This window comes from Cyprinus carpio, chromosome B22 (assembly GCF_018340385.1).
Source record: "Cyprinus carpio isolate SPL01 chromosome B22, ASM1834038v1, whole genome shotgun sequence".
In the NCBI taxonomy this organism is placed as follows: Eukaryota; Metazoa; Chordata; class Actinopteri; order Cypriniformes; family Cyprinidae; genus Cyprinus; species Cyprinus carpio.
The window spans coordinates 35220921-35236845 of NC_056618.1; the positions used below are offsets into that span (position 1 = coordinate 35220921).

General features: G+C 41.1%; 1 protein-coding gene across 1 annotated transcript in view; it reads left to right on the plus strand.

Annotated features, from left to right (window-relative positions):
* Positions 1–15925, plus strand: part of LOC109075976 (anosmin-1-like) — a 67949-nt gene that overhangs the window by 46727 nt on the left and 5297 nt on the right. Inside the window, exons 7-11 of the mRNA XM_042748865.1 lie at positions 3775–3971; positions 7502–7640; positions 13286–13441; positions 14114–14208; positions 15514–15682. Coding sequence (XP_042604799.1) covers positions 3775–3971; positions 7502–7640; positions 13286–13441; positions 14114–14208; positions 15514–15682 — 756 coding nt within the window. The remainder of the gene's footprint in view (positions 1–3774; positions 3972–7501; positions 7641–13285; positions 13442–14113; positions 14209–15513; positions 15683–15925) is intronic.

The following is a 15925-nucleotide window of genomic DNA, read 5'->3' on the forward strand; positions in this document are numbered from 1 at the left end:
TTCCAGTGACTTATTTCTTATTAGTTTTCTGATAACTTCTCTTTGTTGGTGAAATGATAGGGTTGCATGACGTTGTTCCTGAGAGGCGTGTAAAGGGCGGGTTTTAGTGAAGCGCAGTGGAGCTTCTGGCCCGACTGTGGAAATGCAGCGCTATTTTGGCCTTGTTGCTACTGGCCCAAGGCTATTAGCCCCACCCGGCCCATTTAAAGCACTGGCTCACACTGTCCCGACAGTGGAAAAGCGGCTATTTATACTAAACTTGATGAGGGACAGATCTGTGTGGGGAATCAACTAATAATGAGACAACGAGAACAGGAACTAGACCAAATAAGGGAACACTGAAACCCTCCCCCAGCCCCAACCCCCCGCCGGTAGGCGCGTCCAGTCGCCGTATAACAATGGGGGGGGGGGGGTCTAAGGAGGAGGCTCAGGTAGGGGGTCGGTGGACAGAGACCAGGGAGGTGACGAAAGAGGGAGAAGCAAGGGAGGAGACAGGAGGGGCCCAGAGCAGGAGGAGCACAGCAGGACCCAGGCCATAGCTATAATGGCGGCCCACAGTGGAGCCAACAGAGGGAGGTGCCATGGACGACGAATGGCGCTGACTCCAGGGGGCCGAGCAATGGTGGGAGAGCAGGTGGTGGAGGAGCCCGAGGCGGAGACGGAGAGCTGATGAGCCAGAGCTACGGGGAGGATCCGGAGGTCCTAGGCAGAGCAGTTGGTACCGGCAGCGCAAAGGTGTGGATCCAGGAAGCCTCGGTGGAGCTGGAGCGACAGAGGACTGAGGAGGAGCTGAAGGGATGAAGGAGCCAGAGGGAGCAGTAGGGAGAGAGGGACGAGGCAAAGCCGGAGGAGTGGCACAGAATGGTCGATGCCAGACCAAGGTGGACTCGGAGGAATGAGGGAGCCTGACAGAGCTAGTGGACTGCCAGTCCACAGCAGAGTGGAGAGAGCTAGGAGCCATGGTGGAGCCGACGGGTCAATGGGCAGAGTCCAGAGCCCAGAGGCTGGAGGCGGAGTCAAGGGATACTCAGACCACGGCGATGCTGGAGGATGGCAGTCCCACGGAGCTTGCACCACATAGATGGTGGGCTGAGGGCGAGCAGAGGGGCTGCCAGATGACAGCGGAGGAGGAGACTGGAGCGGGTGGGAGGGTTGGGCATTTGTGAGCCTCCAGACTTTCAGGCCAGAATTTAGGAACGGGAGCCCTCTCCTCTTTGGTGTGGCACAGTCGCCTCACCATACACAGCTCACATCATCCGCAGCATTCTCCCTCGTAGCCGGCTTTGTTGATGGCTGTCATCAGCAGCTCTTGCTCCGCGGTGATCCTCAGCTCTGTTGCTCTGTGCGGCGATGGCTTATTGGTCACGGCAGGCTCCGGCTCTCCGTCAGCAGTGGGTTCGGGCATGCGCTCTGCGTCGTCCGGGTAGCTGGTTAGAGTCTCAGTATGGAGGAGGGGGTACTCTGGATGGGAGAGGGAATCCATGGAAAACACAATGGAAACAGAACACTGAGGGGGAAATAAATGGATACAACAACGGAGGGTAGACACACAGAGGTAACTGTTTCGGTCGGGTCTTCTGTCACGATTCACTGGAGCAAGGGAACATGAAGATGTGGAGACGTGGAGATTTCACAAAACAAGAGTCTTTAATAATCCAACAAGGAGACACAGAGCACAAGGATGACGTTCAAGACCCGACAAGGAAACATGACGCAGACTTAACGAGCGACAGACAGGTGCGGGGAATCAACCAATAATGAGACAACGAGAACAGGAACAAGACCAAATAAGGGAACACTGAAACAGAAACAGAAAAATTACTTTTTATACACATTTGCAGTTTTCTTAAATTACATACAAATGTAAGTAAAATTACAAAAAATCATCTGTAATTAATAAAATAACAAAACCGTTATATGACAAAACATTCAAATGACTGGCAGTCATTGTTATTTTACAAATATTTACAATATATTCTTACTGGATCTTACTGCTATTTAAAAATATTTCCTGAATTATAATGATCAAACACCTTTTTTTTTTTTTTTTTTTTTTTGTATAGCGCTTTTCACAATGCAAACACCTTCACTGTATCACAATCTGACTTTGTTAATTCTCAATAAGAAGTTTTGTATGAATGAAATAGAGTTTTATGTTGATGTTTTATTCATTTAAAATAATTAAGTTTGAAGACTGCTGTCTTCAGGGTAACACTTTAGTTTAGAGACCAATTCCTACTAATTGCTTTTTAGCATGTCTATTATTACCATATTGGCAGTTTATTAGTATTTATAAAGCACATATTCTGCATGACCATATTCTACATCCCTAATCCTACCCAATACCTAAACCTAACAACTACCTTACTAGATATTAAAAAGTGGCAAGTTAGTATTTTAATGTCATAGTTAATGTTTTGTTAATGGCTAGAATAAAACCTTAAAATAAAGAGTGACCCTCTTAGGAAATGTAAAAATATAATGTGTATCTTATAAGTGTTCAGTTTATGTCCCTCCAAGGCCTTCTCTTAGCAGACTGACATTATTTGCTGCTCTTAACAAGCTACATGAATGATCATGAATGAATATTTCTGTGTCTGTAGTCATAACTGTTTTTAAGGCTATGGTGGGTGTGCTTACAGTAAAATGAGGCGCGGACTGAATGTTATGTCTACACTCTTGTCCTGTCTGGATTATTTGCGCATCACTGGCAGTGGTCATGTGTGGAGTGTGTCTCCCAGCAGCGGTGGTGGACACATTAGCACACGTATACACACACTACTCAACTCATGTCTGGAACAGCTCTGTTTGCCACATAAACAGAAACATGCACACAAACTCATAGAGAACCATATTAACCACACACACACACATATGCATTCCTTTATTCCTGCTGAACACTTTGGTAGCTTGTGAAAACACTCTATGTGGAGCCAAGAAACACTAAAGACAACAATTGATTGACCTTTACTTATTTCAAGAAAGCCATTCTTAATGAGCAACAATAATATATTTTTTAATATGTCTGTTGTTTAAAATCCCTTATTTTGAAGGGAAACTGGTCTGATGACATTTCTTTCCTGACAAAAAGGAATATTATGAAAGCTTAATGGTTATGCCATATTCCAGCCCAAAATGCTAACAGGCAGTTCAATCTGACTATGCAATAATAATGATTATTATTCTTAGTAGTAGTAGTAATAGTAGTATTTGCATTATTCAAAATATTTTTTTATTTTATTATTATTTAAATGATAAAATTAAATCAATAAAGAAATATATAATGCTATTGTACTGTCAAATAAAAACGTGTTTAATAATATGATTTTTTTTTTTTTACAGAACAACAGTAAAATTACAGTACTAATATTAGTGTCTGTCTTTGCTTACTTTGCTTTAAAGCATTTAACCAGTGAACTGCACAGATTTATAATTGATTCTCATTGCAAATCTGGGAAGATGGTTGATATAGATGGAGTCCATGTGGAGCTGCATTTACTGCAAACCGAGACACTGAAAACACCGGATCTTGCACTGCTGGCGTGGAAAAAAATTTGTATAAATCTGGAAAAATCACATCCCTGAAAATGTCACAAGAGCAATGATGTTGGCTATCAATTGTTTGTCTTTATTCTCATGTCTTGAGCATATGTTCTGAGGTCTGTCTTTCTTCTGTGGTTCACTTCAGGTCATGTCAGGCGAACACAAATAAACTGACGAAATTGTGATGAAAAGCAGTGGTGTGACTGAAGCACCTTCACTTCTCTGTTTCAGATCCGTTTCCCCCAGAGACCCCACAGAATGCCAGAATAGGGAACCAGACAGTTCACTCTGATGGCACAGTGAGTGTTCTGGTCCTGTGGGAGGCCCCTGGGGAAAGTGACTTGGTGGTCCACCATTACAAGGTGACCTGGAGCACTCGAGGAACACCCCCAACCAGCCAGAGCCGGGCTGGACGGGTCACAGATGGGGTAAGCCCTCCTGAGCTCAGGTCTTTGCCTCACCCCTTTCCTGGCATATTCTCTCAAATACTACTCATACTTTTATATCTCTGCTAAACTGTGAACCTGTAGGGGGTTACGCTCAGTGTTTATGTGTGTGGAAAGTTCATTTCAGAAGAATGAGTAAGAAAATTAAGCCAGACCCGAGGCTGCAGATAGTGGCCAAAATCTTGTTGAGGTTAAAGAACAATTTTTACCTTTCTCTCATAAAGTTGAACCTGAACCCTTAGAGAGGGGAGAAATTTCCCCAAGTTGTTTTTCTTGGTTACAGTCTTGCAACGTAAGACCCAGGAAGTGCTAAATCTGCGTCTGGTTTTAAGGATTTAAACGTATGTTTTCACTGGTCAGCCTCGCTCCCCTTTGGCCAGCGCCGCCTCACAGGTGTTGGACTCATGTGCCCCACCTGTGATGTAGTAAAGCACGGTTCCCCACCACGACCGCAAAACAAAGACGCAGCTGGCCTAGTGATCAGCATATTTTGTTGTAGTCCAAGTGCTCTCCTGAAAGCCACAGCTCTCAAATGGTTTTGATTAGGTAATTTGTTTTTACAATGCAATAACCTCTGTGTCTGAGAAAGCAATCTATTTTATTGAACAGTAGCCTATAAAGGCCTATTACAGCTGACAGATTTTTGTTCTCAGAATGGATCACTGCAAGCATTTAAAAGTTACTGAGAGTAGTAGAAAATGTCAGATCATTTTCAAACTGCCTGGAATTAAGAATCTATTCAATCCAAAAAACACAACTTAGTTGAAACTAAATGCACAGTGGCCCTATATGTCTGATATTTTAGAATTTAGGAATGACAAAAGTATGGCTCATTTAACAGAACAGCACTATTTGTCTCATATATGTACAGAAACTACTCCATATGTAGTCTTTATTTGAAAAATTACAGTAATAGATGAAGATAACATGATAGACTTATTTAGTGTGACTTCCTGGACAAACTCATTGTAAGATTTTAATGTTTAGAAAAGCAAGGGTGCTGGTTATATCTAGTTTAAAAGAAAAAACACATTATTTGTACATGTTCTTTATGATGAAATGCCAGCCGGATACCCCAAAATTATACTCTAAGGCGGTGGTTCCCAATCCTGGTCTTGGAGAACCCCCAACACTGCACATTTTAGATGTCTCCCTATTCAAACACACCTAATTCAGCTCATTAGTGAAGACTCCCAGACCTCAAATGTGTGTGTCGGATAAGAGACACCAAAAACGTGCAGTGTTGGGGGTTCTCCAGGACAAGGATTGGGAACCACTGCTCTAAGGTATCTAGACCAGTTCTTGAATCCTGCACTAAGGAGAAAACTGATGTTTTCAAATCAACATAGAGGTCTTCTTGTCATGGTCTTGAGTGAGCAGATTGGGTGGAGGTTGGAAAACTGTTCCACCACAGAAGAATATGCAGATGATGATTCAAGTAAGCAACTTTGAACTTAATATTGATAGAACCACCAGGCAATACTTACTACTCCACTTGTATATGTGGAGAAGAGGAGGGGACCAAGCACTGAACCTTGTGGCACCCCAGTGGTTAGTTGATATGGTTAGCTCATAACTCTGTGAAACATTAAAGGATCTGCCTGTGAGGAAAGCACAAGCTAGCAAAGTGCAGGTTTTGCTATGACCAGTTCAGGGTAAGATGGACAGGAGAATCTAGTGACTTACCATATCAAAGACAGCAGAGAAGTCTTGTAGGACCCATGATCTGGAGTCAACTCTCAGCCACAGAGTTTAAACAACTGACAGCAAGAGAGTCTCTGTGGATTGTCAGCTTCTGAAGCAAGATAAATTGTCAGCCAGCAGGTTGTTCTGAAAGAAAAGTAGAAAGCTGAAAACAATTAATGAAAAACTACATCAGGTGTTTATAAGCTGTGTTGTTGGTAAATTACCTCCTAGTACAGAGGGTGTCATTGATAGCACGGATGTTTTCAACTGTTGTCCAGCTTGAAGCAATTCATTTTAAATTAATGACTCATATGAAATGACTCATATTAGCATAGATACCTTTCACATTATAATTATGATTTATGAGAAGTGTTTTCAATTCCGGCTGACCTAACTAATGCAGCATAACCATGTGTTTAGGTGATGAATTAGGTGTATGCTTGGTTAAAGAGATGGATCTGTACTGTAAACTTAAGCTGACAGAGTGTGTCTGAATCCCAAACATTTCTAGGAAGGCTATTCCAGAGTTTCAGAGCCAAACAGGAAAAGGATCTACCTCCTGCAGAGGATTTTGATATTCTTGGTGTTATTAAATTACCAGAACCAACATGATTAAATATAGTGTGATTTGAGCTCACTTAGGTATTACAGAGCCAGACCATTCAAAGCTTTATAAATTATTATAGCAGAATTCCTGGAATGTATATAGTGACACTAAAATTTGACTGATATGATCATATTTCTTTGTTTTAGTAATCACTCTACCTGTTTTATTTTCATATTAAATAATCCTGTAGGACACCCACCCATTAGCACATCACAATAATCTAGTCTTGAGGTCATGAATGCATGAAACAGATTATCGGCTTTATAAATTGAAAGCAAGGATATGCCTTAAACAGCAGATTGCTGTCAAGCAATATACAAAGATAACACCAGAATGCAACCATCAAGAGACAGGTTATATTCTAGTGCAGGGGTGTACAATATGTCACCACTTCAAACACTGCAACATTTTTATTATTATTATTTTTTTACGTAAAACACATAGCAAACAATAATACAAAATCTAAAAAATATACAATCACTTTCATGCAAATTTGTGTTCTTTCAACTAAGATATGTAAATCTGAGTTCAATTAAATTTGGAACTGTGAAATGCTAAACTTATTTACACAAGCTGAGTATCATCTGCATGACAGTGTCAACTAATTCCATGTTTCCTGAAAATGTCTCCTAGTAAAAAAGCATGTACAAGGAAAAAAGCAGAGGGCCTTACACTGAGCCCTGCGGCACTCCATATTTATCTTGTGATTGATTTCTTCATTAACTTGAAACAAAGTGTTAACAGTCAGATAAGCAGGACTTAGATCATGCTAATGTCAGTCCACTAATGCAAACAAAGTTCTCTAGCTTATTCAAGAGAATGTCATGATCTATCGTGTCAAGGACAGCAGTAAGATCCAGTAGTACTAGAAGCACAGGGGTTTTGGACATATAGAAAACACCTCTGTCAGTAGCCTGGACAGTATTGGGCAGGGCTCTTCAACTACAGTCCTGGAGAGCCAGAGTACTGCTTTTAGTTTAGCACCAACCCTTACCAAACACACCCAAACAAGATAAATAAGGTGTTTAGAATTACATGCAAATTACAAACTGGTGGGTTTAATTGGTACTGGTTATAAAGTCTGCATGAAACTGGCCCTCCAGAATTGAAGTTGAAGATCCACTTTATTTTGCAACATGGATGACTACTGCAAAACTCTTTTTTTATGTCTTAATGCTAAACCATTGCAATAATAATGTCTTATTTTTATTTCCTGTAGGATGTAACACAGATGGAGCTTCAGGGTCTACAGCCCAACACACACTACTCTGCACAGATTCAGGCCGTCTCTTACTGGGGTCAGAATCGGCTCAAGAGCAGCCGAGCTCACCTCTCCTTCATCACCGCTGCAGCCACCAGTAAGAACTCTGAACATCTGCGCACTTAGAAAGATTTATATGCACGTTTGGAAAGTTCCAATTATGAAACTTCATAATTAATTGTTTTCAGATTGTGCGCCAATTTTGACATTCATTCAGTTTTACGGAGTATAAATTGAAAAGGGTGTAAATGAAGGGGTGTCAGAAATAAAATATTTTCTCTCTTTAAAAGGCTTGATTCTGGCCCCCTCCTTTTACCATGAATCAGTGGTGCCGTTGATAATTGCAGCACAGCAGAGCCATTAAAAACACAGAAAACCTTCTCTGGCGAGGAGAGTGTTTTGTCAGAAATGTTGTCCTCTTATGGTGACTTAGATTTTGGCACGTGAGTACATGAGGTTAATCTTTCACAGAGGCAGCACATTTCAGTCTTGTATGAGAATCCAGCAGTACTGTGGCTCACTAGGAGAGATTTGAAGGGCACAACCCAGTTCACTCTCCTCAACAGGACTGTACTTAACCCCACACAAGTTTCTCACCTCCACTGTTGTTGTTATAAATATTTCAGTAATTCTGCAAACAAATTCCAGACACAAAGTGAAAAGATATGATGGCTTGGAAAAGTTCCGTGTTGGCTCTGTTTAGTTGTTTTATCTAGAGCAAACCGGCATGCTGAAATATTCAAAGGCATAATCCGGTTTTCTACAAATGAAATTTCTTCTTCTTTGCTTTCCAAACATTTTTCCACTTTCTTACTTATTTATGTCTTTAATATTTTCCCCACTGGTTTTATCAGCCGCCTGTTATTTCTCTTGAGGTCTCTTAAACACCACATCAGTTATATCTCCATATTGCCTTACAGTAATGTATTGCAGACTGCCTAATGCTGATCCCAAGATTTCATTAGTCACAGTTTATGAACAAGGAAGAATTGTCATTGAAACAGAAATAAGTATAATTGAAAACATCAGTGCTCGGTTTTTTTTTTTTTTTTTTTTTTGTCATTTTATTATAGGAAATCTTATCTCCTTATTCAGTGCAATCTTATGTTCCCTTGTATGTGAGAGTCCCGGAGATGTGGGATATACCTACTGGGAAACCACGAGATGAAGCTTGAGCCCATAGCAAAGAAAATACCAAATGCACTCTCTATAATGTCTCAGGTGTTTCTTCTAGACAGCAGTGAGATTTAATGTAGACCTTTGCTTAACTGCTTCTCAGATGCGGTCGACGGCTCACTTCTGTGTTGGATTTTTTGCAATGTATGTTTACACATACGAGAATTTGTTTTTCGTGACACAGGGCTCTCCAGAGCAGGCACAGTGTCCACACACAAAAAAAAAACACACAATAAAAGAATAAAAAAATACAAAAAATACAAATCAGTAGGTAAGGAATGACAATATACAAATTGACAATTGTATGGCAGATATATTACGAGCAGTTATGTATGTACAGGTATATTATGTGCAAAAAAATAATAATTTAAGTGTACACTAAGTATGTGTGTTAGATAATAAGTATATGTGTCTGTAAATATAAATAGTGTAATGTGTTCCACAGTTATTGTCAAGTGTTCATTAGATGGATTGCCTGGGGGAAGAAACTGTTCCTGTGTCTGGCCGTTCTGGTGCTCAGAGCTCTGTAGCGTCGACCAGATGGCAACAGTTCAAACAGGGAGTGTGCTGGATGTGAGGGGTCCAGAGTGATTTTGCCAGCCCTTTTGCTCACTCTGGATAAGTACAGTTCTTGAATAGACGGGAGGGTTGTACCGTTGATTCTCTCTGCAGTCCGGACTACCCTCTGTAGTCTTCTGAGGTCAGATTTAGAAGCTGAGCTGAACCAGACAGTTACTGAAGTGCAGAGGACGGATTCAATGATGGCGGAGTAGAACTGTTTCAGCAGCTCCTGTGGCAGGTTAAGCTTCCTCAGCTGGCGGAGGAAATACAGCCTCTGTTGGGCCTTTTTCACAATGGAGTCAATGTGAATGTCCCACTTCAGGTCCTGAGAGATGGTGGTGCCCAGGAACCTGAATGACTCCACTGCAGTCACAGTGCTGTTCATGATGGTTAGTGGGGGAGAACAGGGGGGTTTCTCCTGAAGTCCACGATCACCTCCACTGTTTTGAGCGTGTTAAGCTCCAGGTTGTTGAGAGTACACCAGACAGCCAGCTCTTTAACCTCCTGTCTGTAAGCAGACTCGTCACCATCCTGAATGAGGCCGATGAGTGTGGTGTCATCTGCAAACTTCAGGAGCTTGACAGAGGGGTCCTTAGATGTGCAATCATTAGTGTACAGGGAGAAGAGCAGTGGGGAGAGAACACAGCCCTGGGGAGCTCCAGTGCTGATTGTACGGGTGCTGGATGTGTATTTTCCCAGCCTCACTAGCTGCTGCCTGTCTGTCAGGAAGCTGTTGATCCACTGACAGACGGAGGTGGGGCACAGAGAGCTGAGTTAGTTTGGGGAGGAGGAGGTTTGGGATGATCGTGTTTGAAGGCCGAGCTGAAGTCCACAAACAGGATTCTCACATAAGTCCCTGGTCTGTCTAGGTGTTGCAGATCATAATGCAGTCCAATGTTTACTGCATCGTCCACAGACCTGTTTGCTCTGTAGGCAAACTGAAGAGGATCCAGTAAGGGTCCAGTAATGTCCTTCAGGTGGGCCAGCACCAGTTTTTCATATGACTTCATGACCACAGACGTTAAAGCCACAGGCCTGTAGTCATTTAGTCCTGTAATTTTGGATTTCTTTGGGATAGGGACGATGGTGGAGCGTTTGAAGCATGAAGGGACTTCACACAGCTCCAGTGATCTGTTGAAGATCTGTGTGAAGATGGGGGCTAGCTGGTCAGCACAGGATTTCAGACAAGCTGGTGTAACACAGTCTGGGCCTGGTGCTTTTTTTCTTTTCTGCTTCCGGAAGACCTGGCGCACCGCATCCTCGTTTATCTGTATTGCAGGTGTGGGGGAGAGGGGGGATGCAGGAGGTGTGAATGGTGAGAGCGGTTTGTGTGGAGAGGTGTTCAGGGCGGGTTGCAAGAGGTGTAAATGGTGTGAACGGTTGTGTGGAGAGATGTTCAGGGCAGGTGATGGGTGTTCTTTCAACCTGCAGTAAAAACTCGTTCAGATCGTCTGCCAGTCGTTGATTCTCCACAGTGCTGGGGGATGGTGTCTTGTAATTGGTGATCTCTTTCAGACTTTTTCCACACTGATGCTGAGTCGTTGGAAGTGAACTGAGTCCTTATTTTATCAGAATAATTCCTCTTTGCCACTTTGATCTCCTTTTCCAGTGTGTATTTAGCCTGTTTATACAAGACATTGTCCCCCTTCCTGTAAGCATCTTCTTTGGCCTGACGGAGCTGACTGAGTTTTGCTGTGAACCACGGTTTGTCATTGTTGTAAATTAGTTGAGTCCTGGTAGGAATACACATATCCTCACAGAAACTGATATAAGATGTTACAGTCTCTGTGAGTTCGTCCAGATCAGTGGCAGCAGCTTCAAAAACACTCCAATCAGTGAGGTCAAAACAAGATTGTAAATCCTGCTCTGCTTCATTAGTCCATCTTTTTACAGTCCTTACTACAGGTTTAGCTGATTTTAGTTTCTGCCTGTAGGTCGGTATAAGATGAATCAGACAGTGATCAGAACGTCCCAAAGCTGCTCGTGGAACAGAGTGATATGCATCCTTTATTGTGGTGTAACAGTGATCCAATATATTACTGTCTCTTGTGGGACATGTAACATGCTGTCTGTATTTTGGCAGCTCACGGGAGAGGTTGGCTTTATTAAAGTCCCCAAGAATGATTAAAATGGAGTCCGGGTGTTGTTGTTCTGTCTCTGTGATCTGATCAGCGAGTTTCTGTAAAGCCAGACTTACGTGCGCTTGCGGAGGGATGTAAACGCTCACCAGAATGAACGAGTGAAACTCCCGCGGCGAATAGAACGGCTTGCAGTTAATGAAGAGTGTTTCTAGATCTGAGCAGCACATCTTTTTTAACACAGTTACATCTGTACACCACCGTTCATTGATGTAAAAGCACGTTCCGCCGCCGCGCGATTTCCCCGTTGATTCTGTATCGCGGTCCGCTCTGAACAGCTGAAAGCCCGGCAGATGGAGCGCGCTGTCCGGAATAGCGTCATGCAGCCAAGTTTCCGTGAAACACAGAGCAGCAGAGTGTGAGAAATCCTTATTTGTCCGAGAGAGCAGAAGGAGTTCGTCCGTTTTTGTTGGGGAGAGAGCGGAGATTTGCCAGATGGATGCTAGGCAACGGCGTTCGAAATCCGCGTTTTCTGAGTCTCACGAGCGCGCCAGCTCTTTTTCCTCGTCTGCGCGTCCTCTTGAAGAGTGTGATCAGCGCAGCTGCTCCACCGACAAAAATGTCCAGCAAAACATCAGAATAGTCAAAAACTGGTAATATATCGGGAGATGTGTGGTGCCGAATGTCCAGCAATTCGTCTCTGGTGAAACTGATTGCAGGAATATAACTAAAGACAGGACAAACTAACAAAAAACACAAAAGCAACTGCAGAGCACGTCACGGAGGCAGCCATCCTGTATCGGCGCCAAAAGGCACGTCATGGGGTTTGATGTAGTGTTTTGGTTAAATGATTGTTCACCCTATTCTTATTATATTCTATTCCATTTCAAATAATCTGAGCTATGGCATCCACATTAATTTTATAACTCTGTACAATTTTTGTACAACAATTGTTTTAATTTGTCCATTTATTTTATGAAAAACACCTGTTACAAAGTTGATTCATTGATATGTTTTATTTGCTTAAAAGTGAATGTTTATGCCTATGTTCACATGACACCAGACACCTCAGCAAAGCTGAAAATGTTTGCTTTTGAGTTTCAAGTTAAGTATTGTTAAGTTTTTGTTGTTTTTTTCAAAGACAATAATTGAATAAGAAACACATTTATAGTAGGAAGTCTATAGAGTAAGACATACAGTATGAAGCTCATATTTTTGTTGAAGCACAAGAATTAGAGTGTAAAGAACTTTATTGTTTAATTTTGTGATGGTAAATCTCAAGGAAACATGCGATAGTCACATTTCAACTCAAAACATTTTATCCTTTGTAAAGAGATTAAAATGTCAGTAGCCAGGTTTCCATCCAAAGTTGTATATTTAACTTGTGTGCAAAATTGGAATATCACACAAAACATTTGCAAATAAGCACCGTTTTCATCCCACGAGTCAAAGAGAACAAAATTGTCACTTCCTGATTAAATATCTAAAATATCTAAATATATAAAAGTAGGAGAAGCCACTGAATATAACAATTTTCATATAATAAAGGACTTGTGCCTCAGTCATTGCTTTCGGAGGTGGATGTTGCTGTTTGGGAACACAGTCGTGTAAGATGCTTATACAGAAATATTTTGACAGATTTGAGACAACATTTCAGATGCTTTGCAACGAGATCGGTCCGCTGGTTAGTTAGCAAAGTCACATGACTTTTTTGATGTGCATGGATAAAATAATTCGGCAAATGCGTTTCCATCTCCTATTATTCAAATTAAACCCTTTTTTCGCACAAGTCAAAAACCACCTCACTTCCACCATGCCACAAATGTAGTACTTAGTAATTAATTTTGAAACTTGTATTCTGAAAAGTTGCTTTTTAAACTAATAAAGACTATTGCTAAATGTAAATGAATTTCCTCTCTCATTCTAGCGTCCTCAAATGGGAATGTCCACCTTTCCGGAGAGTTCTCCAATGAGATTCCCGTATCCCATTCCTCTCCCAGTATCCTGAGGCTGGAAGCGGCCGCCCCTCATTATCACGACAACCAGCTGCAGGTCAAGGTCTTCTGGAAGAGCCGAATCACAGGCAAGTCAGCTTCTTTCTGCACTGGCATGTACAACAAGGTCAGACAACTGAGGTCATTCAAAGTTTACTTCACTGCAAAAATTGTCTCCTAACAAAAAACACACTCATATGACTTCACAATGCTCACGCAAAGCGTATCTGTTTGTTGACAATCCATCGGATCCATGTGTGTCCTTAAACAAGTCACCGCCAAAGCAAAGCAACAGCATGACTAATGATTTATGGAAGAACGTTACCAAACATAAATATTATCTATCCAGCATAAAAAGACAATCTCGCAGGGATGTCCTCTCTAGACTCTTTCCAACAGATTATTCACGATCTGCTTAGTACATGAGTTCCAAAAATACACATTTGGCAACATGATGGTCTTCAAAGAGAAGATTCCAGTCAAACCGCACACGCCCATAAATACAGGGTGTTGATTTACTGTTATCTCCTGGAAAGAAAGGCATGAAGAGTGATTTAATAATGCCGGTATGAGTGTGAAATCAAAAACAGATGAAGGGGGATGGCGACCTGACACGGGTTCGAAGGAAGATGTCATGTTGCCTGCGTACGGAGCAGGGGGCTGGGGGCAAAATGTATCCCCGGTCCATGAAAATGTGTTCATGCTGCCTCAGAAACAGGAAAACATTACCCACAACATTCTTGTCTTGTTTCTTCCTGTAGAAAGCCAGAAGGATTCCAGTTCATATATTCTGAGATGGTTTCCTGAAGTTTGTGCCCATAACGTGACGAAAGGCGAGAAAACAGCCACAGTTCAGGTGTGTCTCATTGGTTTACAATACGCTTTCTTGCCAAGAAGTCTGAAGGGGCCATATTATTTATTTATTTATTTATTTATTTATTTATTTAAAGTTCACATACATGTGAGAATCCAGTGATGGACAAAGTACACAAGTCAAGTCAAGTTATTGAGTAAAAGTATACAGATACTCTAATTTTCAGTCAAAAAAAAAAGTCATGTTTATTTTTTTATTTAAAAAAAGTCTTGATTTTTTTTTTATGTACCTAGATATTAAAAGTAAAAAGTACTGATCGATGAACCATATTTATTTATTTTGCAATTTTACATAATTAATCCCACAATAAGGAAGATTAGCTGATGAAGACATAGAATATGTGTCAATCTACATCTAAGCAAACATTTTATTTTATTACCAAAACAAACAAATTCAAGATCGGAAATGTAAAAAAACATAATATGTTTTTACTTATAATAAATTATATTACTTATTTTTTACTTATAATAAGCATCTCAGGACAATATGTTTTTAATAAAAGTGTGCAAACAAATCAAAATAATAAAATATACTATCATTCAGTGCAATTTCATTGAAATGAATCAGCTCGTTCATGAATCAGACATCGCTTTTGTGTCTCAGGTTTCTTTCAGCAACAGTATGATTTATTATGAAACACAGTGGAGTAAAAAGTATGATATTGTGCTTTGGAATGTAGTGGAATGTTGAAATTGTAGTGAAATTTGCCAAAATATAATACTCTGATAAAGTACAGATGTCTAAACAAACATACAAAAAATGTGGATGGTGGTTGTTGTATGGCAAGTACAATAGTTTGATACCCTAAAAATGTCAAATTGGGCCTTTTCTGTGCCACAGGAAGAAAAAACAATGTTTGGAAAGGTGAATAAATGATGCCAGAATGTGGTGAACTATCAGTTTAATGCCTCACAACCATCATATCGACTTACATTTCAGATACTAATGCTAAAGAGTTGATGACACTATCAAACCTGCATGTGACCCTTGAATTTATCCTCAGACTTGTTCCTACATCTGATTTCTATGTTCGCTGAAGTTTATGCAGCTGAATAGTGTAAGAGATAATGGCAGCACTGCCCAAGAGCGCTGTATTTCCACACATGATCTGTCATCACTGGCAGCGGACACAATAGTAATGTGTGATATCATTATGGTGCGGATGGGTGAAGCGGTTATCTGATTCATTTTCCACAGAGCATTTCTCATTTACTCTCTCATTGCATTCTTAGCCAAAGACAGTATATTATTGTTCTGAGGAATATCTGTGCTGTTTCTGCTCTTCAGGGAACACATTTTGTGATTACTGGCCTGCTGTTTGCCTGTAAGTACCGTGTGGCAGTGAAGCCCGTTATGGGACAAGAGCAGAGGTCAGAGGTCATGACCTCTGTTACCACCCCACTTTGCTCATCGCTGATGGGCCGACGGAAAAAACCTGCAGCCTGTGCAAGAGATGGTAAGATGATATCAAGCACAAAAGCTTTAATCACGCCAGATTAGCTGGGTGAATCACATAGAAATGTCACATTTCACCCTGAAATCAAAAGGGGGGAAAAGAGAAGATATTCTCAGCCTCTTTTATTATTTTAATTGCAAACATTAGGTCCAGTTTTCATAAATGCAAAAATTAAATTAAATTAAATTCAATTAAATTCAATTCAATTCAATTCAATTCAATTCAATTCAATTCTTGTGATTG